Source organism: Rutilus rutilus (assembly GCF_951802725.1).
Source record: "Rutilus rutilus genome assembly, chromosome: 12".
Lineage (NCBI taxonomy): Eukaryota > Metazoa > Chordata > Actinopteri > Cypriniformes > Leuciscidae > Rutilus > Rutilus rutilus.
Window position 1 is genome coordinate 25466154 of NC_140217.1, and position 27275 is coordinate 25493428.

The 27275-nt window shown below is 38.3% G+C and overlaps 2 protein-coding genes across 10 annotated transcripts in view; both read left to right on the forward strand.

Moving 5' to 3' along the window:
• Nucleotides 1-20649, forward strand: part of shroom2a (shroom family member 2a) — a 59442-nt gene extending 38793 nt beyond the window's left edge. For 2 of the 7 annotated variants that reach the window (XM_084427032.1, XM_084427035.1), the window contains 11 exons: nucleotides 5459-5560; nucleotides 6163-6180; nucleotides 6566-6685; nucleotides 6878-9413; nucleotides 9783-9862; nucleotides 12952-12975; nucleotides 13688-14269; nucleotides 14992-15558; nucleotides 16006-16186; nucleotides 18224-18496; nucleotides 19406-20649. In XM_084427032.1, coding sequence (XP_084283158.1) covers nucleotides 5459-5560; nucleotides 6163-6180; nucleotides 6566-6685; nucleotides 6878-9413; nucleotides 9783-9862; nucleotides 12952-12975; nucleotides 13688-14269; nucleotides 14992-15558; nucleotides 16006-16186; nucleotides 18224-18496; nucleotides 19406-19678 — 4756 coding nt within the window. In that variant the 3' untranslated portion in view covers nucleotides 19679-20649. The remainder of the gene's footprint in view (nucleotides 1-5458; nucleotides 5561-6162; nucleotides 6181-6565; nucleotides 6686-6877; nucleotides 9414-9782; nucleotides 9863-12951; nucleotides 12976-13687; nucleotides 14270-14991; nucleotides 15559-16005; nucleotides 16187-18223; nucleotides 18497-19405) is intronic. The other 5 variants (XM_084427033.1, XM_084427036.1, XM_084427034.1 and 2 more) reach the window with 3 other exon arrangements.
• A 2145-nt stretch (nucleotides 20650-22794) lies between these two features.
• On the forward strand, nucleotides 22795-26200 carry cldn34a (claudin 34a). Of its 3 annotated transcripts, none has more exons than XM_084426537.1 (2): nucleotides 22795-22940; nucleotides 24676-26200. In XM_084426537.1, exon 2 carries the CDS (start codon nucleotides 24779-24781, stop codon nucleotides 25511-25513), a length of 735 nt encoding a protein of 244 aa, XP_084282663.1. In that variant the 5' UTR covers nucleotides 22795-22940; nucleotides 24676-24778; the 3' UTR covers nucleotides 25514-26200. The 3 variants fall into 3 exon arrangements, with proteins under 3 accessions (XP_084282663.1, XP_084282664.1, XP_084282665.1); XM_084426538.1 differs by having other exon boundaries at nucleotides 24679-26200; XM_084426539.1 differs by having other exon boundaries at nucleotides 24698-26200.
• The last annotated feature ends 1075 nt before the right edge of the window (nucleotides 26201-27275 follow it).

Genomic DNA, 27275 nt, shown 5'->3' on the forward strand with positions numbered 1-27275 from the left:
CAAATATGTGCCAGTGTAAAATTGCTGATGAAAAATGTGATTCATTTATGCATTGTGAATTTTTTTCTTAAACAATTCTTGGTTGATCCATTCATCAAATTCATGATCATTTTTATGATGCATAATGAAATCAAAATTGACATTAAGTGCAACTTTTTCTGAATTTTTCAAGTCTGGTGATTTAAAATGTAAGAAAATCAGGGCTGATCAAAATAATAGACTGGATTTGAAATCACAGATTTGTTTATGTAAAGTCTTCAGTGTTGCTTAATAATTGCAAGTAAGAATTATTAGTTCTTGTAGATATTCCCTATATGCAACAGGTTTAGGCACTAGATGTGATATTTGATGTGCTTTTTTATACTCAAGACAAGAGGAGGACTTTTTTATTGTAAATTGAACACAAGAAATCATTCAAACACTTCTACACCCAACTATCAAACCAAAGTTCAATAGGAAGGAATTACAAAAGAGTAATTAAGGAGAAAGTAAAGTAAATAAAGCAAGTAGTTAAACTAAGAGAGGTTGTAATGTGCTTTGTATGTTTTTCTTTTTAAATAAATATATAATTTTTTCCAAAATTATGTAAATACTGTTATAAAAAAAAATTTTTTTTATGAATGTAATGATAGTTGTTTATTAGACATTCAGTCTAGGCCTGTGATCAGATGTCGATCTACAGGTCATATTAAGTCTCTTGGAGTGTAAAACGTTGTGCACAGAAGGATTCAGTCTCCTGTGCTGATTGTTTCCAAGAAATGTTGGCATGGAGCAAGCTTTGAGCAAGAATTGAGAGTCCTTTGCTCACCTTCTAAGTCTGATTACTGTGCACCTTTCTTACTACTTACACTGTTAGCTGAGGTTAGATCAAGGGCATCCTTAATCACATCAACATGCAGGAAACCTGGTGTAAGCAAGCCATTCATTTCTTGTTCAGCCCTAATAGTAACATATAGTATGTGTAAGTTTAAGGAATGCTTTATGCTGATATATCTTAGTACTGTTCACCCAAACAAAAGAGACACGGCTGTGAACCCAGCGGGGGGCTAGACGGCTATTGGTTCTTTGGCTGGTATGACATGCAGCCCAGGAATGTGCCTGTCATTACAGGCACCTCACGGTTGGCCTCTCCTAGCCCTGTATTAGCGGCTGATTGAGATGCGTTGTAAAGAAGACCTTTGTGCAGACACTCAACAGCCAAACGAATAACTGACTCCCATGCAGCCAAAACTTTCTCTTTGTGTCCAATATTACATTGAACGAAGTGCAGTTTCCATTAGAGGGAACAAAAACAGATGGATCAGATAAGATCTTGTTGAACTTAGCGCTTAACATCTCTCCTTAAACACTTATTCTTGTCTCCTTGAAAAACAAACAAATGGCTAGATGGTTTCAGAATGGTTTCGCACTCTGGAATAAGATCTTTTAAAATGTACAAATCTTTTTGCCTGCCTTACCTTTGAGGCAGCGAGAAAAATGCAACCTTTATGGGAACGTTAATGCCTAGGAATGGACTCCTGTCTGGAATGCAGGGATGAGAAGACGCCTTACAATAGATCATTGTGAAAGATTTCGTAAAAGCCCGCCCATCAGGCATAAGCCAAAACAATTCTTCTGTAATCTTCTTGCCTGTCACCAGACCACTTGTTTTGATGCCAAGAAAAGTTTTAATCAAGCTCAAAACTTTGTAGGTCAAGCTCTAATCACAGTCAAGCTTCACTCTTGAAAGTGTGCAATTTGCACAACTAACAGGTTGATTATTTGAGATCTCTAACCTTGCTTTAACCAGATGTCCTTTGTCAGAACTGGAGTGATCTACCAGTCACATGATCAGTTTCGGGGGTTGGGAGGGTTTATGGCTTGAGTTCAACGGTCATGGTGACGTCTAGTGCCTTCAGTGAGTCTGGGAATCTGAAAACTCTGGTGTCGTGTAGTCCAGAGCCACTACTTAATATTCAGTGCTGGACCAATCGGTTTATAGAAATAAATGCTTTTCTGATCTTTTTCATAATTCAATAAAACCCTTTTTCTTTTAAAGTGTAATTCTGTTGTTCTTTGTCTTTCTTTGGTTTCGCTCCACTTGACAAACCAGTGCACTTAAGACTTTACAAAAATCAACCTGTTGCCATAGTAATAGAAGAAACAGAGGACCGCTGCACAAGAGGGCTTCAACGAGAGCATTTGGCCCTCTCGGTTGCTCATTAGCATACTATCCCTGAGCCAATAAGGAGACAGAAGCTGTTAGATTGCTTCAAGGAGACTGGCTATGACAACAGCCCCCTCCTCATTCCCTCCCCCCTTACTTCCCAGGGTAAAATCACCATAATCCCTGTTGAGATCTGCCCTGACTGCAACAGTCACACAGGCATTGGAAGTAGATATGAGAGTGTATGTGCTAAGGCTCGTATGATCAGATCTCTACATGGGGTTCCTCAAGGATACCTTTTTCTGTACTCTTTCATATGGAAGACGTGGATGGTTGAAAAGACTCACACTGCGGTCTGGGACCGGCCGTCTATGGAGGGCCCTTTGTCCTGGCCTGTCTTTGATGTGAATGTGGAATGCACTGCCTGGGGAGTCCACTGGAGCAAACCCGGACTCTCAGTACCATTTCATCCATCAAAGCGTCTCAAGTCTGTTTGGCAAACTTGCTTTCTTGAGGGATTGTTTGGTGAGTTTAGAAGTTTACATCTTGCTGTCTGTTTTCGTCTGCTGTCTGTGTCTCACACCTGTTGTTGTTCCTTTTCTTCTGTTTATCTTAGTATCTGTTTAGTCTTGTCTTATTTTACTGTTTGTGAAATCTAAGCTTTGGTGCAGCTTGTGCACCTCAGATGACTCGGGCCATGTGTAAACGAGTAGATGGTATGTTAAAACTCGACCTCGTGAAACCTGTTGCATTTATCTTTGCAAACCAAAATCAACCTTTGATGGTTTTCAAACACTATCAGACCCTATATATATATTAGTAAACAATAGCTTTTTTCACTTTCAAAAGCTTGCTAATCTTTCATGTAGGTGGCTTTTTAAGATTTTTTTTCATGTTGGTTTGGCCTGTGAATAAGATTTGAATGTTAACTCTTTACCCAAGCTGATTTGCATCGGAGCTTTTGATTGGTTCTTGTCTTTTCAGAAGTGATTTGTTTGTTTTTGAACATGCCTTGTTCTGAAAACATTGGTGGGGGACTTTCCCCTCCGAACCCCCTCCTTGGCCTCCATTCCGCCTGGGCGCCGCTGATTCAGACCACTGGCATATCTGTGCTAGACCAGCTGTAGCCCTGACAATACATCTAATAAAGAGAGTGTCATTAGCATCTGAATAGCCAGCACCATGTGTGGCGAGCACATACACACTTGAAACATTTACACGGGAACAGACAGCATCATTGAGAGAGAGCAGAGGGTGTCTTTTGGCCACTCTGCTCATAATTTGCTGTTTAGGCCTAATCTGTTCTGTTATCTTTTAAACCTGTGACATGGACGTACATGGACATCTTTGTTTTAGACAATATCAGCTTGGTTAGCCAAATGTGGTTTAAACATATGTTTTGGGGTCAAGGATATTTGGATTAGCAATAGCATAGTAGTTTTTATATTCAAAGAATGTCTCTTAATGTTTACTGGCTAGAAGGTGACTGGCACTTGACCTCATGGTCTAGTGGAGTAGCACTGCATGTCTTTGATTGACTGTTATTCTAACCCCTCCGGTCTAATGGAGTCTCACAGGCTTGGGTTTTAGACTGTTGGAAAATCTCGAAGATGGATTTCTGTTTTTACAATCCTATCACTAAACTGAACAACTGAATTTCAGAAACGACAGGAATGTTTTGACTTTCAAAACTTAAAGGTCACAGGTCAGGTGTGGGTGGACTCTTTAGTTTGGGGAGATACTGAGGAATGTTTCATGCTAAACTCACTGATGCAAAGCATGTGGCATGAAGGTTTTGAACATCTCATTCACAGATCCTGGAAAGAGGTTGCGATATTTTATTAATTAATCTTTTACTTAATTCATCCTTTTTCTTAAATCTTTTTCTCACTTTTACCCTTTTATTTTATGAAATACCTTGTCACTTGGAATGGTAGTGTTAAACATTAACCACAAGATGTCTCCCTATGTCCACTATTCACACCAAGTGATTTGTTTGTATGCAAGTTGCAGATCTCTGTGGCCTGTAAGTTTGAGATTAGTTTGAGCAAACTCTGTTTTTTTCGGGCTCAAGAAGATGGATTGGTTTTAGCGGGTTTCATCGTATAGTAACTTACTCTACATGGCTAACCTGCTCCGGAGCAGGTTTTATTGTCAGAAATCGGAGACCTAAACTGGACCAATCAGCTGCGAGTTAAGTGATGTGTCTGATGCAATAAAGCCACTCCCCCTGTATCTCTGTAACTGCTCAAAATTAAAGCCGTAATTATGTATAATTCATATAATATATTCGTATAATTATTATATTAATTTACAATTAATATTAAACTTTGCTTTAAAATGAATATAAATATTTATATATAAATGCAAGCTTTAATATTTCTGAGACTTTTTAAACAGATTAAGTTTACGTGTATTCTTGAGCTCTTTGTGAAACTATATAAATTATAAGGCCTATTTGTTTGATTCACTTGCATTGATATAGTCAGATTTTTTCTTTCAGCTGCCTTCTCAAACTTTCGCTGCAGCGCTGACAGTTTATTCCTACCATGTAAATGCATTTAATTTCATGATATTTTTTTATAAATATGATCTCTTAATCATTAGAAGCGAAGTAAATTGTGTGGCTCACTCGCAAAAAGTGAATCAAACTGACGCTCTCCATGTTCTGTGTGATTGGCTGTTTGCTACAAGTGTCAAACTTCCAGGTGCACACATGCCTCAGAATTAATTGGAAACTCTGGATTAAACCTGAGTTAACAGATAACGTTTATACCGAGCGTTGTGAGCCCGTTGAACCTGATCTAAACTAGGTTGGATTTATATGGATTTGTCAACTCTAAACCTACTCTAAAAAATTCAGCTAGCTTCATGCAACAGGCCTATGGTCAGTATGTTACAGTATGGGCATGATGAGAGGGAAACTAATCTGTTTTGTTTTTCCCTAAGATTTTGTCTTTTAAACTCTCTCAGTGCTGGCACTGGTGTTTTTCTGAATGACCTTATGTCTTCATTTATGTGGATTGTCTGTTTTGCCAGTGTATTTTCATGCAGTATAACATCTTAATTATAACATTTTGTGGTTGTTTTGTCTGAATTGGTTATGTTTTTTATGCAGGGCTATATTTGTGTTTGTGTTCTTACATAAAATGATTGACTAATTACAGACAGTGTTGTGGCCCATGCTAGTATGTCTGTATTTTTCCCATCACATCCATTCCATTTGGTATTCAGCACTAGAGTCCCTGTCAAACTTTTCTGAACTCGGAGATTCAGACTATATGTGTCCCTCCCCCTTTTAACTCCCTTCAGGAAAATGAAAATGGTGGATATTGTAGCACAGAAAATGCCATCAGAGAGCGACGTGCATATGGCCCGGAACTTTCTCACGAAGATTTTACGAAGTTCCATGAGGTATTGTATCAATGTTCTCCACAAGAAAACCCACTTCCTTTCCTGTACCACCCAGTCTAGTAATGATGATCTACAATCATATTCCTTCCATGGCCTTGTGATATCATCCATCAAAAGTTCAAATTTCCATCCATTAGTTTTCAACCATGCATACGCTCTTCATTCTTCATTCAGGGTTCCCACGATCATGAAAAGCTTGGAAATATCATTGGATTTTAAAATTGTGATTTCCAGGCCCGGAAATTCCTAAGAATTGGTGAACTCTCCTAAATGAACTGAAAATAATTATAATATTATAATAATTATAAATATTTATTTGTTAGAATCTGCTCTTTATGAGTGTAATCTAAATAAAGTATTATTTTTTTTAAATCCTTATCCAGTTGGTATTATTGGTCAAAGGTGTGGGAATCCTGTTCATTAGTTCTTGCAATTTTTTTGAGTTTCATCTGCATCAGTTTAAAAATGTATTCACTAAACAGTTAGTGTCATAAGGACAATGTATTTGACTTCTTAAAAGATCCTCTGTTTAATTGTTGTTGTGGGTAAATAACAGTTCAATAACAATTATATATTTGTCTATTTTACTTCATGCATCTCAGAAAGAACCGATTTAAAGGGTATGTTAATGTGGTATGAGTGTTGAGAGAGTGGACTTGTGGTTTACAGCAATTTAATTTGGTGTTTGCAGTTGTCTGTTACTCTTATTTGTGGTTGACTATCGAAAAACTTTGTGTTGATGGTGAATGACTGTAACATCGGCATGCTACCAGCCAGGCAACTTTTCTGTCTCTTGCCATGATCATTATACTACTCCCATAATCATCTACCATGTTTTGACACTTCTGTCCTTCAAAATAGTTGTAGTGTGGTGCTTGGTGATCTGTGTTTGCCATTCGTTTTACAGCTGTTCACAAGAAACATTTTATTGCCTTGTTTTCTAATTTTCCTTTTCTGCTCTACCTATTTCTCTGTCCTTCTTTATTTCCCATTTGCTGCCCACAGGAGAAATGAACCCTTGAGCAGACCTCACTCCTGGCATGCCACCAAGTTCAACGAGAGCCACTCAGAAGCCAAAACCCAGTCCACACCCTCACCAGGCTGGCAAACAAGATATGATGCAAAGTAATTGAAGAGACAGAAAATAATTTGTTTCTGTCCATATTGCTTCTTTTAGTAAATAATTAGTTATGAAGGCCTCTATTTTTCCTTTTTAAATATACATTGAATTGCACAAATTCTTCAAATTGTTTACTGCAGTTGCATTTGCTACTTTATACAGCCTAAGCACTCTTTACACATGTTTGTTTTTCTTAGCTCATTCTCCTCTGAACTCTCAACCGACTGGGAGCAAACAAATCTACAGAGAGTATCTGATCAGTTCAGCTCTTTGGGGAGTATGGACAGCCTAGAGCATAGCTCTCATCCTTATCCACCTGGCTGTCTTTCTCCAAGCAAATCCAACAATAACAGCATTGAACATTTGGGTGGTGGTAAACGAGACTCTGCATACAGCTCCTTTTCTACAAGCTCAGGAACCCCAGATTACACACTGTCTAAAAGTAACGCTGCATCCACTGAAAACATGCTGTACAAAATTAATCAGTGGGACTCAAGTGGCAGACACAGCAATGGCAGGCATAGCCAAAACATAAACGAAGGAGTACGACAAGATGAGAGGCTCGGATACTTGCAGCATATCTCAAGTACAGGTAGCCATGAGATCCCAAGACCCGAAGAACAGCCAGGCACTCGGCATTCAAGCTCTGGAAGAGTTAGTATTGGACCTGTCTGGCATGTCCCAGATATGAAGAAAAACATGGTATCCTCTACACCACCTCCCACTCCACCGACACGCAGTGATAGTTTTGCAGCCACCAAGGTTCATGAGAAGGGTCTGATCACAGGCACCTCTGAGGGCCTTGGTGTTCATGCCCAGTTAAAGCCTCAGGTGAAAGCATTACAAAAGGCTGGAGAAACCTATGAAAGCACACAAAGGTCTCACCAAGTCATCGAGACCGTTCTTGAGGGTCAACGCAATTTTAACTTGCCATCTAAAAATGATTCTTCAAATCCTTGCATTTCAACCAATGTCCATCATCAGTATCCCAACCGTATGTCGTCAGACAAGACATACTCCCTATCAACCACAGATGTCAGAGATAGACATCCATCTTATGCCCATGTTCCACACCATCCACGTCAGTACAGCGACGAGGGCACTTTCCATGCTCAAACTAGGACAGTGCCAGCACTGAATCCTCCATTCAGTGGTTACTTTAGCAGTATGCAGGAGCTGCCCACAAACAACCACATGCAACTCAACAGCCAGAATCAAGCTAGAAGGCCAGCTGCACCACTTTGCGGTATTTTTGGAGTTCCCTCCCACCATGTCACTCAGGGTATGACACAGGTTTCTTTAGTGAGAGTTGATGACTCTAAAGCTTCTGTAGTCTCAGAAATGTCACACAGTGGACGGGACAGGATGTCCATAGGTTCTCAAGGAGGAACTAAAGACCGCTATTTCCCTCCTCAGTCACAGCACCATGATATAGATCATAAGGACAATAATGCCTCCTTCAAACAAAGTGACAACCACAATCGCATTTTCTCTGCACCATGTAATCCCTTGAATATGCCTGATTCAACAAAACCTCCTGAGCTGAGGGGGAGCCAAAAGCAACACTATATGTCTAGCTCAGATGAGCATTCTGGTAGTTATCCCCATAGTAAGCAACCTGAGCACAGGAGAAATGCTGGCCATCTTAAAGAATACTCACAACAACCTCTTCCTACTAAAAGCGAGTCAAAGATATGTCCCCAGAAAACACCTATGCTATATTCTCTGGCCCATGAGCGCAATGAAATGGATGACTGTCAAGATGAGATCAGTGGAAGTGCACAACAGGAAGCCCTTGACAGTCAGAGCGGCAAACAGGCAAGACGGAGTGACCGTTTTGCCACCACCTTGCGCAACGAGATCCAGATGAGAAGGTCCCAGCTTCAAAAGAGTCGAAGCGCTGCCACTTTAGGAAGTCCGGTTGAAGCTGTAGAAGAGGCTGCTGTCTGGAAGACTACTACTCCTTCCTCAGATGGTGGCTTTTCTAGCTCTTATAAAGACCATCTGAAAGAAGCCCAGGCCAGAGTCCTCCAGGCTACATCTTTTAGGCGAAAAGACCTAGAGCCAGTATTGTTTGAGCATCCAGGCACTGAGGGTTCTACTTGGAAGGACACACCTCTACTTCCAAGTGTCTCTGAGATCCCACCTAGCAAACTCACCTCAGGGAGTAATCAGGTGCTTCGCATTGGTAGCCGCAAGCGATTTTCTGCTGAAAAGAAAGTTCGGTCTTTTTCTGAGCCAGATAAAATTCATGAAGTAGGTGCTGATGAGCACTCCCCTATGCCTGACAATGCTGTACCCTTAGAAAATCGGCACAGATTATTTGAAGCAACATTAAAAGCAGCTTTCTCTAAACCTATGCCAAAGCAAAACTTGCAGATATCCGAAGACAACAGACTGTCCAAACCTGGAGGCATGCACTATTCTGCAAAGAGTGACACGGCAGGGCGGAGTAACAGTGAAAGCTCAACCCCTATTGAACACCAACTTATTGAAGGTCAGGATGGCCCTCTCTCAGTGAAACAACAAACCATGCTAGAACAACAGCGGCTTGGTACCTTTGCAGAGTATGAAGCCAAATGGAACACCCAGAGGAAGACAACCGAACCCAGGGTCTCTGGACGATACCACTCTGCTGATAACATCCTTGATACAGGAAATGAGGGACAAAGTAAGCCCACCCGTGTGCATGAAAGATCTAGATCCTCCCCTTCTGCTGACTTCTATGGACAGGTTAGTTATTTCATATTTAATGAAGCCCTCCATTTTTCAGTTTAATTCTGTTATATCCAGGTGGTGTAAACTATTTGTTAAAACGTACTGTCAGAGTTTGTTTTTATTTAGAAACTATCATAAAGCAAAAGTTACTTGTGTCTCACATATAGCTCCAATGAATGCTAGCAATATAAAGGTTGGAACTTAGTCAAACATTAAACTAAGTACAAAAAGTCACACCCTCAAACCAGTAAAGTTGCAAGTAAGATCGCATGTGTCAACTGACCAAGCCAATAATTAGGATAGACAAGTCTTAAAGTTTACAGTAGAGATATATTAATACCTGAACAAGGAGATTGAGATTTATGTGTGTTCTATTCCTCCCAGAAACTTGCAGTTCAAGAAAAGTCAGCTGACTATTCCAAACCTGAGCAAATTCTCTCCGAACAGGATAAGAATAGTACAAGGTGGGTGCTGTAATGTTATTTGTCCATTGCTTTGTTAGTAGTTTAAAGGGTAAAAAGATAATACATTATTTTAGTATGCTGATTATCAAAGTACTTTTGTTAGGCATGATGTTTATGATACTCCTGGGCACGTTTGAAACTAAATCAGACAACTTATCTCTTTGTAATGGAAATTATACAGATGCCAACAGTCCTGGCTGTGATTGTGTCAGTGTGTCAGTGAAACTATTCCAGTGCTAATGGCTCTGATCTTGGCCTTGTTGCGAACAGAAATCCACAGTTGGGTCATCAGTCAGCCCTCGCTGGGTCAAAGATAAACAGTAGACTCTTTATGATCCTCACAGTCTTGGGATTTAGCCCAGATGTGACAGCACTGCTATCCTCTCTGACTGGGCTTTGTGTTACAAGGAGATGGTTTTGAGGTGTAGGCATGTGAGTATGACATAGGAAGTGTCCAATCAGTCCATTCATAATAAGGCCAAAGAGTAAAATAGCATCTTAAATGTCATTTTTGCTCTTCCTATTTCTTCAAAGTGTTTTTTTTTTTTTTTTTTTTTTTTGATATGTTGCCCTATTTCAGTCTTTTTTATACTGTGCAAAGATAAGACTATTTAAAAAAAAATTTACTCTGCATGTACATTACAGTAGGTATTGCACTTTACCCTAAAAGGATCATGAATGGTAGCTCTGTACTCTGCTAAGAAGCAACTTGATCCAATTCATAATGCTGAAAGTTCAGAATTTTAAAACCATCTGGATGAAGAATAGAGGGCTTGTATGTATATTTTGCCCTTGAATAATGTATTAAATTGGCACAGAAAGGAAGTAGCATCACCAGCTGTGATAGTATGGATTGCTGCGCATAAAATGACCTCCAGTTACCTTAGCCAGTTTTGAAATCATATATTTTCTTGTCTAGCCTCTGAAACATGTTAAGTTGATCCTGCAATCTCTCACTTACTTTATAGTTTATAAAACACAATATGAAAGCAAATGTGTCCTTTGAAGATACAGCTTAAGTATAATTGATAGCTGGCTGGGATGTTATCCCGTTTGCATGCAAACTTTTTAGGTGGGGCTCCAGTAGTGTGAGGTCAAATTAGATATTTACACTCAATGTTTCAGATGTAAATTAGATGCATTCTGAAATTTTAGTTTGACTCTTTCTGCCAAAGCAACAAATATACATTTCTAATGTCACAAACAGCTTCCAGTTTGGTGTGAAACAGATGATCTACCTATTTATTTATTTTTACCTATCTTACAAACTATCCTTCTCCTCTTTATATATATATATATATATATATATATATATATATATATATTTCCACATCTCAACCACTGGTTTCTCCAGGTCATTATCTTAGACTTCTGTGTAGACATAAGGAGTGGCAAACTTGAATAAGCTAGTTACCGACAAACATCCATCATCCAAAGCCTTGTAAATTGCCCCCTATGAAAGGTTTTGTCGCGATTCTTGCTTTTAATTAAGGTGCTGTGGAGAGCAAACTATGAATTATACCATAGACCTGCATCTTCACTTCATAGCCCTATGAGTTTTCTTAGAAATCATTGTTTAAATGTCAAACTTCCTGTCTCCCACCCAATGATTTCATTTATGTGCAGACACGCATGACTCAGTTATAAAAAGCTAAAGTTCTAGCTGAAAAGTCCTATCTAGAAGGATTCTTCACTCAAGTAAGTGATATTGACAGACTTCTAATGTTAGAAACCCTTTTTGCTACTGCTAGTACTATTGTCTATTTATGAGTATATCTAGTGTGGAGTAAATCCATTTGGAAACAATTCAATTGAGCTACAAGCATTTTAGCCCCACCCAGATGAGATTACATATGTTCAGGGCTACAGGAAGCACCTGTCGCTGAGATGAGAACTCACAATCATCAGAGGTGAGCGCTGCTTCTCATACAGTCAAGTTTCATATTTAATGCAAGGATTTGTATTTAGCCATTTTATAGCAACTTTAAAGTTGTATATGGCCAGCAGCAGGAGTACTTGGATTATGGACTTTTCTGCTTAAAGATTTTCTGATGAAGTTTGAGTCCGGGTTTGTAAGATTAATTTTAAGTGGTGTTAATGTTTTCTCAGTTTTGAGTCCTCAGTTAAATGATGGCTTCATTGCGTTTTCACTCGATAAGTAAATGCAGGCCAATTTTTTAAGTAAAATGCACAGTAAACAAGGAAAACGTTTCTGGTACTGGTAGAACATGTTTGTCTTACACACTATCAAACAAGGGAAGTTAGCAAGAGACTGTGTTTGATTAAAGGTGGGGTGCTGTGGACAAAAGCTTACATGGTATTACAGCTGAGACTTTCTGCATGCCAGTTCATGCGGAGATCAAATGCACGTGTTAGACACTGTATAGTATCAGAAAGACTGCATCCCACTTGAATGTTACCAATGCATGCATGCTGTACTAATGACATCTGCAAAGAAAGTATGTATTAGATCAAATGAATGACTCTTAAAGCACATACTCTGTATTTCTGCATCTTACATTTTCTTAATCCTTTTTTCTGCACTTTGCTTTACTTTGTATACTAATGTTCAAAAGTCAGTAAGATTGGTTACTTTTAAAATTAATACTTTTGTTCAGTAAGGTTGCATTTAGTTGTTTAATAGTGATTACATTGTTACACAAATATATTTCAAATAAATGCTGTTTTTAATATTTCTATTCAATAAACTGATTTCAACATTGATAATAAGAAATGCATAATATGCACCAAATCAGCATTTTAGAATGATTTCTGAATCAGGATCATGTGACTGATTCAGGATCATGTGAGCAGTTATGGCTGCTGAAAAATCACCTTTGGCATCAGAGGAATAAATTACATTTTAAATTTATCAAACTAGAACATTTTAATTTTAATATTTTCAAAACACAATTTTACTGTTTTTGCTTTATTTTTGATCAAATAAATTAAGCCTAGGGCAGCATAAGAGACCCAAACTTTTGAACAGTAGTATATGTCTCTAACCACTCTACTACTACTCGATACTTCTTTGCTTTTCCTTACTTTTTCAGTCAAAATCTCTTTCTGTCTTTTTCTTTGGAGCACAGCCACTGGTTCTATACACCCATCAGGTAATTCAATATACTATAAAGTATGTGTGAGTAGAAATTGTGGGTGTCTTTCTGTGCAGTTAGATTTATAAATTGGTATAATTCATTTGCAAACATCAACTGTAGGAGTGGGTGGTATCACCGAAATCGTTATAAATCATACAGTAGAATCTGTCACTTGACACCTTTCTAATGTTGCATGGTATAAATATAGAGAATAAATAGAGAATAGGTGTCTTGCTAACCCTGTAAATAATTTAATATCTTTAAGTTACTTTCATAGAGTGTTGTTATATTAGTGAGTTTTCTCTTTCCCAAGCTATTGTATTTAAGATATTCAAACAAGAGCCCTTTTATCTCTCCTTGCCCTCTATAAATCTGAGTAGACAAGGAAGAGAGTAAAAACATAAACGAAAACAATCAGGATTAAGAAGGGAAAAGCGTTCTCTTTGCCAATTGCTGCAGGGGAAAGATCATTCTTTCTCCACAGCATGACAGGCTTGTGGGAACAGAAATATGCTGGGTATGACAGCCAGCCTGGGAGTTACCATGGAGAGATGGTGAAATGTGGGAGAAATGTCTGCCTGCCTATCGATTTACTCTGAACACAGTGAGGCTTTGTGGACCAAAAAGGACAAATACATTTAGAGTCTGGGGCTTTGATAAATCATCTTTCGTTTGTATTGGTGTATTGTGAATTTTACTTCAAAGTATTTCTCTTTTGTTTTCTTAGGTTTAATGAAAAAGGATACAGTGAACTCTTATGCAAAGAGAAACCAGAAGCACCTCCTTCAGCTTTGACTGAAGACCTGGAGAAAAAGACTTTAGATCCTCCATCCAGTCATCACAAACTTGCACTGCATTTCTCTGACCATAGCACTCAGAGTGAACCATCAGCCCTCTCCAAAAACAAGAGCTCTGTTCTCTTGCCCCATCTGGAGAAGTACAAATGCCCTGAGGGTACACCTCCTCCTCTTAGCAATTTTCAGGAGGTCCAGCCTGGATCACAAGGAGGAGTCTTGGCCTCACTCTCTCCTGTCAACAACCAAAGCTCCGCCTCAGTTTCAGCCCCCGTTCCCTGGAAAGGGTTGGAGCATAGCAAAGGGCCAATTGGGGAGGAGGAGCTACAACAAGAGCTTGTGCCTCCTCCCTTTCCACCTCCTCCCCCTCCCGCTGTCCTGCCCACCCAACAAACCGCTGGCCCTACCCAGCCCACCATGGAGGGGCAGCGTTCGCCCTCGCCCCAGTTTGCTCCCCAGAGGCTGACTGACAAGCCTCCCGTCCCTGTCTCCATACAGGATGAAGCTGCTGCAAGGTAAGACTTTCTATATTTAGAGTTAAATTCTGCCGTTCAGGAAATCTTTCAGGTCTGTGTTGGAATTCAGGGAGATTTCCACTGGCAAACCACAGCTGGGCTCCTCTCAGCTGCAATCTTAAAACCATCACTGGAAACTCTCCCTACAGCCCAGTAATTTAATGACAGTGCTTCTCTGACTGTCTCTTTATTGTATTCATGCACATACAAGGGGCTTATTCATATGTGCCCGTACTGCAGATTGTCCATGTGTACTGCAGTTCTTCAGATCAGTCATAAGAAGAATACCACATAGCCTCAACTGAAGACTGTTGAAAAATATAATTTCAGAGGCTTTATTTTTGCTGTTTTTGGAAACGAATGGGATCTGTAGTAGTCTTACAGTAGACGCCTCTTTAAAAGTCTGGAGAAGGCAAAGGTTTTGAGCGGGGCAAAAGGATTTCAGTGGCGTACAGTATGATATATATATATATATATGTATATATGTATGTATGTGGATTTGGTCACATGAACTGACAAAGATAGTTTCCTCCTTGTTTTCCTGTGTGCAAAGCCTTCTAGCCTGAAGTAAAAGAATTTCATGTGTTTTCACAAAGATTACACTCATGAAAATAGATTGTACTGCCCTTGTTGTGCTTATGCTTTTGCCTAGTTACCTTATGTTGCATTTCTTGTGTTTACCAGAATAACACATTTCTATTTTCACCATTGTTGTTTACCAGGATGGATAGAGTTAAAGATGAGAACACATCGGTGAAGAAAGTGCCCATTAAGATTGTCCACTCAGAAAGTAACACCGAAAAAGAAAGTCGACAATATCTCGACCTGCCCAGCGAGACTCCCGTCAGCTCGCAAGAACCTGGAGTAACTCATCTTCAGAGCTTGGGGAACCCGGATCAGTCATACTCTCTGTTCTGTACCTACACCAGGCAAAAGGACCAGGGGCCAGAAACAAGAGACACAGATATGGGCCTTCTGAAAGACCATGGGCCACAAACCAATGTGAACCCGCTGTTCTATGAGCAGACAAGCCCTTCATTAGATCAAAGCAACAACGGATTGTCTTCACATCCCTTGCAGTCAGAGGATGACGAAAAAAGAAAGGAGCTGGCTAGAGACATAATGGTCAAGGACAAGTCCTTAGTGGACATTTTAGACCAGAGTAAGATGAAGACCACTATGGATCTGATGGAGGGTATTTTCCCTCAGGGAGAACTGCTACTGGAGGAGGCCCAACAGCGCAGGAAAGCTGCACCTAAACAGCTCTCCCCTCGTAACTCTGTGGAGAAGTCAGTATTTCTTACTTGTGAACCTACTATATTCCAATTTCTTACCTCATTAAGGCCCCAACTCAGTTTGCCAAGTTTGTATTTCATTATTTATTCCAGGAATTTACCCTTAATACCCTTAAGACGGATTGAACGTGTTTCTGATGTTCTGTTTATTATTTTTTAAATCAGGAAGTCAGGGTTGTTTTGAGCCCTACCCATGTGGTTCTCATAAAAAAAGATTTCTAAGAATGGCATTTCGTGTAAATTGTAGCTGGCCCAGTTCTCTTTGCTCATTCAAGTTATGATTCATAAGCATGGTTTATGTTTCTTGTTGGAAATCTAGGACTCATCTTGCTCAAACGGATCTTCCACCCCACACAATTGTTTTATCCTGTCATAAGTAATTCTGTAGTGTTTGAATCAGTTGGCTTGTGTTTTTCATAAAACTCATCTGTGGGTCCTCAGGAAAGAAGACGACAGCCTGGTAGTGGCTACTGCTTTAGTGACTAATTCAACCTACTACAGTACATCTGCACCCAAAGCAGAGCTGCTGATTAAGATGAAGGACATGCAGGAACAGAGTGAGGAACACGATTCAGAAGAGGAGTTGGAGGAAGACAATGAAAGTGATCTTGCCAACAAGAAGGTACAAACAAATTGTATTGTACAAAAAGATGCTTTCTTACCATTAGTGTTAATTTTGTCAGCTTTTTTTAAATTTAGTCTTAAGCCCCGTGCACACCGGGACGATTATCGCACACACTTATCGCCAGTGTTTTTCTACGTGTCTTTGTGTTCATACCCAAGCGATTTTCACCGGCGATGCGCCGAGTGAACATGCAAATTCACTCTCTGAAAGTAGATGGCACTTATTGAAAACCAGAAATACCCCGGTACACAAGGTGGCGCTGCGCAACTTTACGCTTCTGACATTTGCTTGTCACAGAAGAAGAGAGCCAGTATTTACGTGCTTGCCAAAACAATTCACACACTTTTTGCTAAAAGATTTTTGTAGTCGCTGTGGCGTTTGTCATAAAGTTTGTGTTCAGACACCAGAGACCAGCAGCTCTACATTCATCTTGCCTCGTTCTTCTTCGTCTACTTACTTCCTCTTCGTCGTCGTCTTCTATCAATGTGTGCTCGGCAAGATTGTTTTGTGCTTGAGCGCCATCAAGTACTGTAACTTCAGCAGCTCCAGGCACATGAACAAAAGCGCCAATCTCATTGGTCAGCCCGTTTTTAAAAAAGATTACGCTTTTACACCAGGGGTCTCATTTATAAAACTGTGCGTAGGAACCTTACTAAAAGTGTACGTGCGCCCGAAAGCCAAAAAAGGCGCACACAAAAAAATATTCAGACTTATAAAAGTGTTCGTACGCCAGAACCTGCGCAGAATTCACTTTATAAATCCCAGTCAGCGGAAGATTGTGCGCACATGCGAAATAACCATATATGGAGCTTACAACGCCTAGTTTTACTATGCAGATCCTCATCTGCATATCATTTGCATATGATTATTCATCCACGTGATAATGTTTAACGGTACAAGACACATTACATTAATAAAAATCATGTAGTTGCCTATCCTTGCCTTGTTTTTGAATACATAAATCAAATAAATCATTTCAGAGAAAGTTTTTCTCAATATTTTCCACTGGCCGAATTGTATTTTTAATTGATTTATATTTTTTATGGAAACAGATAGGCCTTGGGCATTATTTGCACGAAACTATTTTCTCAGACAATCTGGTATTATCATGATAAGCAATTATCTCTGTGGTTAAAACATTAAAACACAGCACGCCACGGGAAAAGTGTTAAAAAAACATCGCAAATCTTTCTATTGATGAATGTTGTAACTTCTCAATAATTTCATTTTTAAGTGTTTAACTCCATTAATTTGAATGGCATATTATTATAATGTTTATATCAGAAGTAAAACATAGTTTAAATCATTATTTAATTTATTTAAACTGTTATTTGCGTCAGTTTCACTAAACGGCCCAACGCGCTCGCTGGCGCGGACATTTAAGAAGGGATGGATATTTGCTTCAAGTGACAGGCTTGGTGAGTGAAATTATATTTGTATTATCTTTCTGCATATGTTTAATTTTCTTTAGATTTTCTGTCTAAAAGTGACCAAAAAGACATTCTCAACTCCAGCTCACCATCGGTGTCGCCAAACTGCTCCATCTCCAAAACGTTCGTACGCATGGGTCAGAGTTTGCGTGCAGGTGCGCACATATTCCCGTCAAGTTTGTTTTTATAAATCACAGCTTACGCGTCGGAAGTGGCGTACGCCTCTCTCAGGGCCTGTTTTGTGCGTACGCAACGGTTATAAATGAGGCCCCTGGTGTTTTGCACGTTGGTTTGCATACTCACATTGGCGCCCTTTGTTTAGTCACGAGGTGTTAAACGTCAGCGAAAAGCGCAGGCCATAATCGTCCTGGTGTGCACGGGCCTTTAGTCCTGAGTTAAACGTACTTTATAGTTTCTTTATACAGTGGCCAAGAGATCTCAATGCACTGCAACGGAAGAAAACACATGCATATTGAAAAAACACCAGCAAATTAAAATCTTCGTCAGTTTGATAACACATACTGCAAATACTCACAACGCAACCAAACACAGAAACGCGCTACGTACCAATTTATTTTATCAAATGACGTTCCTCTTTTTGCAGCATGAGTTGATTGACAGCCTCAGCAAGAAGCTGCAGGTGCTGCGGGAAGCTCAGGAGAGTCTACAGGAGGACGTGCAGGACAACAACGCTCTTGGGGAAGATGTGGAGGCCATCGTACAAGGTGTCTGCAAGCCCAATGAACTCGACAAGTTCCGCATGTTCGTCGGTGATCTTGATAAAGTGGTCAACCTTCTGCTGTCTCTGTCTGGACGATTGGCCAGAGTAGAGAACGCCCTGAACAGCCTGGAGGAAGATGCTTCACAGGACGAGAGGGTGAGAATGAAACTCGGATTTGGGAAAGCAGGATTCATGTTGTGGAGGAATGATTTTCAAAAAGCACAAAGTACCACGTTAGGCTGATACAGGCGACACAGCTTTGTGTCCAGCTCACTTCCAGATCCTGTTTTTTCCCCCCTAACTGTTTCCTATCTTTATCCTTATATTGATACTTTGGAAAATGTTTATAACTGAGTACCATGGTATACATTACAGTTCTATTCTAGTACTATACCATTTATACAGGTTTAATTCGACTAATCCAGATAATTAAAATTCACTTACTTTCATATAGCTTTGTTTTATTCGCATAAAGGCCTTTAGAGAAACAAATGATTACAATTATTATCTTCAACCTGGTTGGTTGGGACACTTTTTGCCAGTGTAGTATATTTTACCATTTAAAAAAAACTTTTCTATTTTAAAATGTAATTTATTCCTGTGAAAGTAAAGCTGAATATTCATCAGCCATTACTCCAGTCTTCAGTGTCACATGATCCTTCAGAGATCATTCTAATTCTATTATGCGGATTTGGTGCTCAATTGTTGTTAATGGTATATATGTGTGTGTGTGTGTGTGTGTGTGTGTGTGTCTAATTAACTATATTTTGGGGACAAATATGTACCCAGAAGCGACCAAAACCTGACCAAATCTCCAAAAACCTCCCGTTAGGGATGTCCTCATTTGTAAAACTGGTATAAAAATAAAGCAATTAAAGTTTTTTTTTTAAATGCAGCAAGTTTTCTGTGATGGGTAGGTTTAGGGGTAGTTTTAGTGTAGGGGCATAGAATATACAGTTTGTACAGTATAAAAACCATTACGTCTATGGAATGCCCCCATTTAGCTAAGTAAATGTGTATAACGTGAAAATGTTAAAATGTGAAATGTTCATCTTCCTTCTACAGCGTACTCTGACAGAGAAACGCAAACTGCTGATCCGTCAACATGAGGATGCCAAGGAGCTGAAGGAGAACCTTGACAGGAGAGAGCGTGTGGTCTACGACATCTTGGCCAGCTACCTGCCGGAGGAAAGTATGGCTGATTATGAGCACTTTGTGAAAATGAAATCTGCCCTTATTATTGAGCAACGCAAGCTCGAGGACAAGATTAAACTGGGGGAGGAGCAGCTCAAGGGTCTGATGGACAGTCTCCCAATGGACCACAGGACAACCAACTGAGGACTTGATGGAGTGATTCATGCAGTAATCCAGAGCAACTCGCTTGACGTCACCCTAAATAACAGGGTGCCAGTACTTAATGTCCATTTACTGCCAATAGAATTGCATTCTGGTCATATATTGAGTGCTCTTTGTCTGACCCAGCAGAGAGCATTTTGGCAAGACTCATGAAGACCCTGAAAGTGCTGGGCACTTTCAGATCATGATTTGACCCAACCTGATTTTACAGAGCACACTGTGGTTGTTACCATTTTTAGTGTCAGCTGATCTTTCAATGTTAATACGACCCATAGAATTATATGGTGAAATAAGAATATTTTTTAAAGACACTTTAATTTTCCCCCCACAACTGTTTAAATAGACCTTGCCCCTTTTTGCTCCTATGTGTTCTCAACACTTGACACTCAGTAAAAACATGCCATGGTCACTCAGTGTGCTGTATCTTTTTAACCACTAGAGGGCGATGAAAGACACCTTAAAGTGAATGTGCCTGAAGCCCAATACAAACACTTGTGATTCAGACATGCACTCAAATCCTGGCATAAATTCTTCACCCAAGCGTTGCACATGTAAGCTGTGTTGCTATTTTCATCAGGAGGCTGTAATTAACTCCCAAAACTGACTTTTTGGGGGTGCATTATTTCAAATGACGTGTCACTATCCTGATTATGTTAAAAAATAATTCAGTGATATTTGTAGTAATTTATTTTAGCCTTTTGAATCTTTGTATATAACTAGAATAGGCTAGTATTGTACTCTTTCACTTTATTTTAGCCAAGCAAACTACCACTTTAGTCTGCATGCTTTTTTTAGCTGTATATCACCATAAAATGCATTGTAACACCAGAATTAGGATTGACTGTAAGTATTCTATTGTTTAAAGAATCTAAGAGACTTGCCTAAACCATATAATATCATTTCACAAAGGATTCAGTGCTTGTCTATAAAATACCAGCTGCCTTTTGCTCCAAGTCATGTGTCTGAGTCATTTATAACTTCATCTGTAAGATTTTTGTGTTTGATATTTTATGAGGTCTGAATGGCTTTGAAAGGAGCAGAATGAAAAAAAAAAGCATCGTGTTCTAGTCTGTGTACATTTACACAGAAATTTAGTAGTTACAATTCCGCTTTTCATTGTAGCCTTATTTCCACAGATAGCTAATGAAAAGCAGTGTCATGAGTGTATTGCATTTAACATTGCTCCTCTTAATTATACCATGCACATCATTTTTCATAAAAGACACAGTGTGTAGAAAAGACAAAGCATGTATTACAAGATCATTGAGTTGAACGTATTGTCAAAATATAATTGGCTCACATTCCACAAATATGTGATTTGGCTGTGATCATTCAGTTTTCACCTGCTGGTAGATGTTGAAACCACAGCATTATGTAGCGAAAAGCATCAAAAGCAGCATTCTGAAGATTTTTTTTTTTTGCAAGCTGCATATAAATCACAAATATTTCGTTTACATATAACAGCATGCTTTAACAGTGAAATTGAGGAATTCATTGAACGTTGTCTGTCATGCCTCATTTCTGGATGGCCACTATTGCTTTATACTGACAATTGTTGGCATGAATGCAGTATGATACAATGTTCTTGGTTTTCTGATACACTGTAGAAATACCATCCGTATATGTCACCCAAGATTTATTTTATTTTATTTTTTTTTATTCTTTTTTTTTTACAAACAAAAGTGTCTGATAAATGGGAAGGTTTGGAGATAAAGTAGAATTCAACTGGTAATATGTCATCATGTTGGCCACTATGAATCCGCATCTCATGTAAATGTGCACCGGTTTAAACGTATTTGTCAAAAGTATCCTATTATTCTTTTAGGTGCTAAACATTCATTTATTTTTCCATAATGAGATTAAAGGAATGACATTTTAGTTACATTTTAGAGATAGGCGTATGTTCCTACAACATTTTGTGTGTATCAGTAATTATGCAGTATAATATTACGTAATTCAAGTTGTTGTTTTTTTTGTTTCCTGAAGCAATCATTCTTTTTTTTTTTTTTTTTTTATCTGAATAGCTCTGATCACCTTCGTTTTCAGTAATATTTAACTTCTGATATAGTCTCAGTGTCTTGGCCAATCAGGAAAGAGACTTTGACGTCTGTAAAACGCGATAGCGGGTAGAACAAAATAATGGTATACGCACAGCTGTGTAAATAATACTGTGGCATATGATATGTGTATTTCTGCTGAAATATTTATCCAATTTATTTCTACTCGAAATCATAAACCTATTTTAAAATCTGAAAACAGTAATGAAAAAAGAAACAATCGACGTTTTGATTGTTTACTCTGGAATACGCATGCGCATTAGCTGGAGCAGCCAAGAAAAACAAAACAACAACAACAACAACAACAGGTCTTCAGCATGATTTGAGCTAAAGAATAGAACATCTTTTTTTAAATTCGATTTTTTATTTCGATCATTTAAAATGTATTGAAATATAATCCTGACAAAACTCTATGGAAGAATTTGAGCTTGTTTAAGTATAAGAGAGCCCTTATTGCATACCAAGATGTTTGATGAATATGAATGAATGAATGAAACCTTTATTGCCCCGAGGGGAATTTGTTTTGCACTCAAGGGAGCCACATTGAACATTAACACAGATAACATAGAGGATACAGTAAACAAAACAAAAACAACAACAACACAGCAATGGTGGTGACATACAATCATCAATCCAATCACTAAAATGAATCAATAAATAATTACTAAATAATCAACAATACACATTTAAAAATGTCTATGTGCCTGTGTCTGATCTGTTCAGTAACTGAATGCTCCTCGGCACAAATGATGTAATGGCACATATAAAAGAGAATGTAACAGTCTGCTTGTGTTTACAGATAAAAATATGCAAATAACACGTTACATTATCATGTGCATGCACACACTGGCACTGCAGAGACGTTATCAACATACTCCTTAAAACAATTAGCCTAGGTCAAGTTGAACTGACCATTCTGCATAGGCCCTAAGGAACAAGTTGTTATCAGTAACGTGATCAGCCGTAGCGATCCAGTACACGCAGTAATTTTATTGTTTTGCACTGATCCTCCCCTCCCACTCATCCATTTATTGGATATGCAACATTAATCATTAACCACAGTTGTGTTTGACTTGTAGCCTACGCGTCAGTTTGGAAAGTTGTCTTTTCCGCTAGTTTCGTACGAGACATCCTGTATTTTGGATGGACTGATTGACAGTTTCGAAGGAGCTCAAAACGTTTCACAGGTAAGGATGAGTTTGTTGTGCTCTATGTGATAGTGAGTAAGCTACATGTTGTCATTACGAATAATGTATGAACATGCGCAGTCAATTTTACATAACAAGAGCTGGAGTGAGTTCCCCTGGAAATTGTGAAAAAGCCAATGTCTTTGTTACATTTTACATGTACTTAGCTTACCATAGTAATAACAGTAGCTAAATGATGCATAGCTGAGCTAACCATAAACTAAACCCTAACCCTAATGCTAACCCTAAATTCATGTTGTTCATTGATACTCAGTACTAAAATGAATAATAACATTGTAACTAAGACCTTAAAATAAAGTGTAAACAAAAATACACATAAATAGAAATAGGCCTGTATAGGTTCAATAGACTTAGCAACATAATATGATAACATATTAATATGGATAACATGGAGTTATTGGGGGGTTGTTGGCGAAGTGTTAAAGAAATCACTTCACCAAAGCTCTAATAATTGTCCCCATCTATGATTCCTGTGCGTGAAGAAACAGATTATTGTAAATGACCTTTCAGCTTATCCCGGAACATTCCGCAACCCCAGGTGTGCAGGGAGCCAGGCAGGAAATATTAGTCTCAGTCTCTCTCTCTCTCTCTCTCTCTCTCTCTCTCTCTCTCTCTCTCTCTTATCCTCCTTTTCCTCTGCTTGGTCTCAAATGCGTAGTATTTTGCTTGACCCTCAATGCAGTGTCCTTTTTCCTCCCTCTGGAAACATCACTCCTCACCACAATTTTTTTAAACACTAGATGTGAAAAACATTTTCCTCAGTCTAAAATGGTTGTTTGTTTCCAAAGGAAGCACTTTGTATATTCCAAACACTTTAATCTAAAGCCTGCGTCATGTCCCAACCCCTTTGCCCCTGCAATCTCCATGTGTTTTCCTGTCTTCTTTCTACTGTCATTATCATTAAAAGAACAAAAGCCCATTAAAAGGTCCCAATGGGGTGTTGGGGGTCCACGGAAAATTTCAGTAAACAATAAGACATTTATTTGAAAAATGATTACAATTTATGTCTACTTTCTAATGACTTATTATGATATTATATTATTATTATTATTATTATATTACTTTTCTTGAAACACATTAAATATTTTCCAAATAATATTTTACTGTTTTTTTTGTTGCCTTTTAGTTGTACTTTAAAATTTTTTTTTTTTTTACACATTTTCTAAATAATATCATGCTTACTATTTTTCTCACACATGCAGTATCAATGCATATTTATATATAAAAGAATGCACTACTGTTCAGAAGTTTGGGGTTGGTAATTTAATGTTTTGAAAGATGTCTCTTATACTCACTCACTCACTTCAGAAATCATTCTAATATGTTGATTTGGTGCTTAAGAAACATTTCTTATTATCAACTGGCTGAAAACGGTTGTGTTGCTTAATGTTTTTGTGGACACCATGATAATTCTTTTTCTGATTTTTTGTAACAGTATAAATGTCTTTATTGTTACAAAATTGCCATGCAGTCTAATCGCTGAATAATCAAATTTCTCTAATTAAAAAAAAAAAAAAAAAAAAATACTGACCCCAAATTTTGGAATGGTAGTGTTAGGCTATAGCTGACTTCATATTTTAGGAAGGGGTCCTTCAAAATGGAATCCTCATATTTTGGGTCCCTGGCATCATTGGACAAATGTGTTAAGAATGCAGTTCTCCCCATCAATGACTTTGTAGGTTAAAATCACTTTTGACTTTCTTTAATCTGACAGAAGTTGTGTGATTGCAATATAGCCATGGCCCTGAAGAACAGTTGGCAAACCTGAGGAGGAAATATTCATAACCACCTGGTGTCGGGTCTCAGCAGTTTGAGCAATGGCTTACCTAGCCCAGTCAGTCCATCGGCAGTTTGTGGGTCTGGTGTTTGGGTTTGTAGGATGGATAATGATGGCCTCTATTTCTGGGGTGAACGACTGGAGGATATGGTACGTGGACAATCGGACGGTCATCACTGGAGGACTGGCCTGGGTGGGCGTGTGGAGGGCCTGTTTCAACAGCCACGTTTTGGACTCGGCTGAGATCTGCAAAAGCATCGGCCTTACAGATTCCTTCACTCCTCCAGAGATCGCAGCCGCTCAGGTACTTTGCATGACCGCTATTGGTGTGGGGGTAGTCGCAAACCTGGTGGCAGGATATGCGGTGAGAAACGCAACTCTTGGAGTTGATGGCGGGCGTGTCAGGTTGGCCTTTGTGATGGCGGGTTCCTTGTACTGGCTAACTGCAGTGTGTACTCTGGTCCCTGTCATTTGGAATATGAGTTCTGTGCTGGCCAATCTCACTATAGACTTCCCACCTGACTTCTACTTGCCTTCTGCTCCAGTAAAACAGAATGTGGGTCCAGGGATTGGGTTTGGGATCGGCTCAGCTTGCCTACTCATTGTAAGTGGACTACTACTAATGTGCTACAGGCATCCCAAAACCAAGATGCCTACGAGTGGAGAAACTGGACATTTTGACAAAAGTCTAAGGGATGAAGGCTTTCTTGGTGTAATTAAAGAGAGTATGGATGAAGGGAATATCAACCCAGCATATGAATCGGATAATCATTAATAATAAAATGCATTATTCTATGGAAGGACATTGAAGGCTCTACATACAATTTCTCAAGAATTTTGACTATTCGAGGTAAATTTGTATATATCAAATATCATAGTTAAATTCTGTAATTACTAAAGTGAACAGAAATAAAGGCAACACAAATTGTTAATTTGAGAGATCCTATAACACTGGAATTTTAAAGTTTTCCGTATAATCTTGTTACATAATGTGCAGGACACACAATGCTATATCTGAGATCTGTCTGTGCAACAAAATTCTCACCTAAATGTCTGTAATGTAAGCTATATATGTTAAATGTATATGTATGTATATATTTACCAATTTGGGGTCAGAAAGATTTCTTAACGTTTTTAAAAGAAGTATCTTATGCACAACAAAACTGCACATTTGATGAAAAATTGGTAAAAACAGTAATATTGTGAAATGTTATTTAAAAATGTTTTCTATTTGAATATATTTTAAAATGTAATTTATTCATGTGATGACATCATTACTCCAGTCTTCATTGTCAAATCATTCTAATATGCTGATTTGGTGTTAAATAAACATTTCTTATTATTATCTCAGTTAAAAACAGTGGTACTGCTTTTTGTAAGCACATTTTTTTCAGGGTTCTTTGATGAGCAGTGTTTATTTGAAATGTATCTTTAATTATTGAGTATAAACTTTTGAATTGTGTGTGTATATGAAGATAATGTATGTAAAATGCTCATTTATTCCTCTCAGTGTTTTAGAGTGAAAGTAATGAGCACTGGACCCAATACGATCATTTAAAAAAACAAATTGAGAAGTGCTATACACTGAAAAAAAAAAAAAGTACAATCAACTTGGATGTTTGAATCCTTTCAACTTAAATTACATTCAACTGACTTTTAAAAATGAGCTGAATCTTATATAACATAAAAAAGTTGAAAATTGCTTAACTTATTATGATGAGTTAAAGCAAAAACATGGTGTCATAACTTCATTTAATTTTTAACAGTGCATGCACAAAATATTTTCCATTGTTTTTCAGACAGTGCTTACCTAATATAATCACCAGGCTGCCGCTATAAAAGCTGTTAACGCATAATATCTTGAATTTGATTTTAGATATGATTCAGCTGACTAAGAGTGGATCTTTGAGCGGGGACAAGGTGATTTCAGAGGAAATAACCCCTGCCATGAGTGGAATGAACTTTACTGTTATATCCCAGCTTGATACTTGCCCTTATTACTGTGTTTTTCTACACCCCCCATGGGCTTTGAGTTTGTTACTTGCCAACATTTAATCTTGTTAAAATTGAACATTAATTTTGACAAATCCCACTGGATAGTACATGGTTTTCTTCTGTTATAAAACAACATAATCCCCCTAATAACTTTACAAAGGGAAATTATTTAATTATTGCCAATTAAAGTTGCTTTTGTTTTGTTTTGTTTTTTTGTGTGTGTGTTGGTTCCAAGGTTATTTTCGTAAACGAAAACTGAAACTAAGACAAAAACTATTGGTAAAAAAAAAAGAAAAAAGAAAAAAAAAGTCATAAACTGAAATTACTTTTTTTTTTTTTTTTTTTTTTACATAAATTAAAAACTAAACCTAACCGAAACTAACAACAGTTACTGAAAAACTAACTGAAATAAAATAGCAATTAGCAAAAATTGTTTTCGGAATGAATTTTTCCTCATTCTGTAGCGTAGCCTATCGGAAAATCACGTTTTTCCATTCCACTGCGCTACGTTATTTTTCATTGTATGACCGTTGCGCTCGAGT

Coding starts and splice junctions, on each gene's coding strand:
- cldn34a (XM_084426537.1), top strand. CDS start 24,779: ATGGCTTACCTAGCCCAGTCAGTCCATCGGCAGTTTGTGGGTCTGGTG.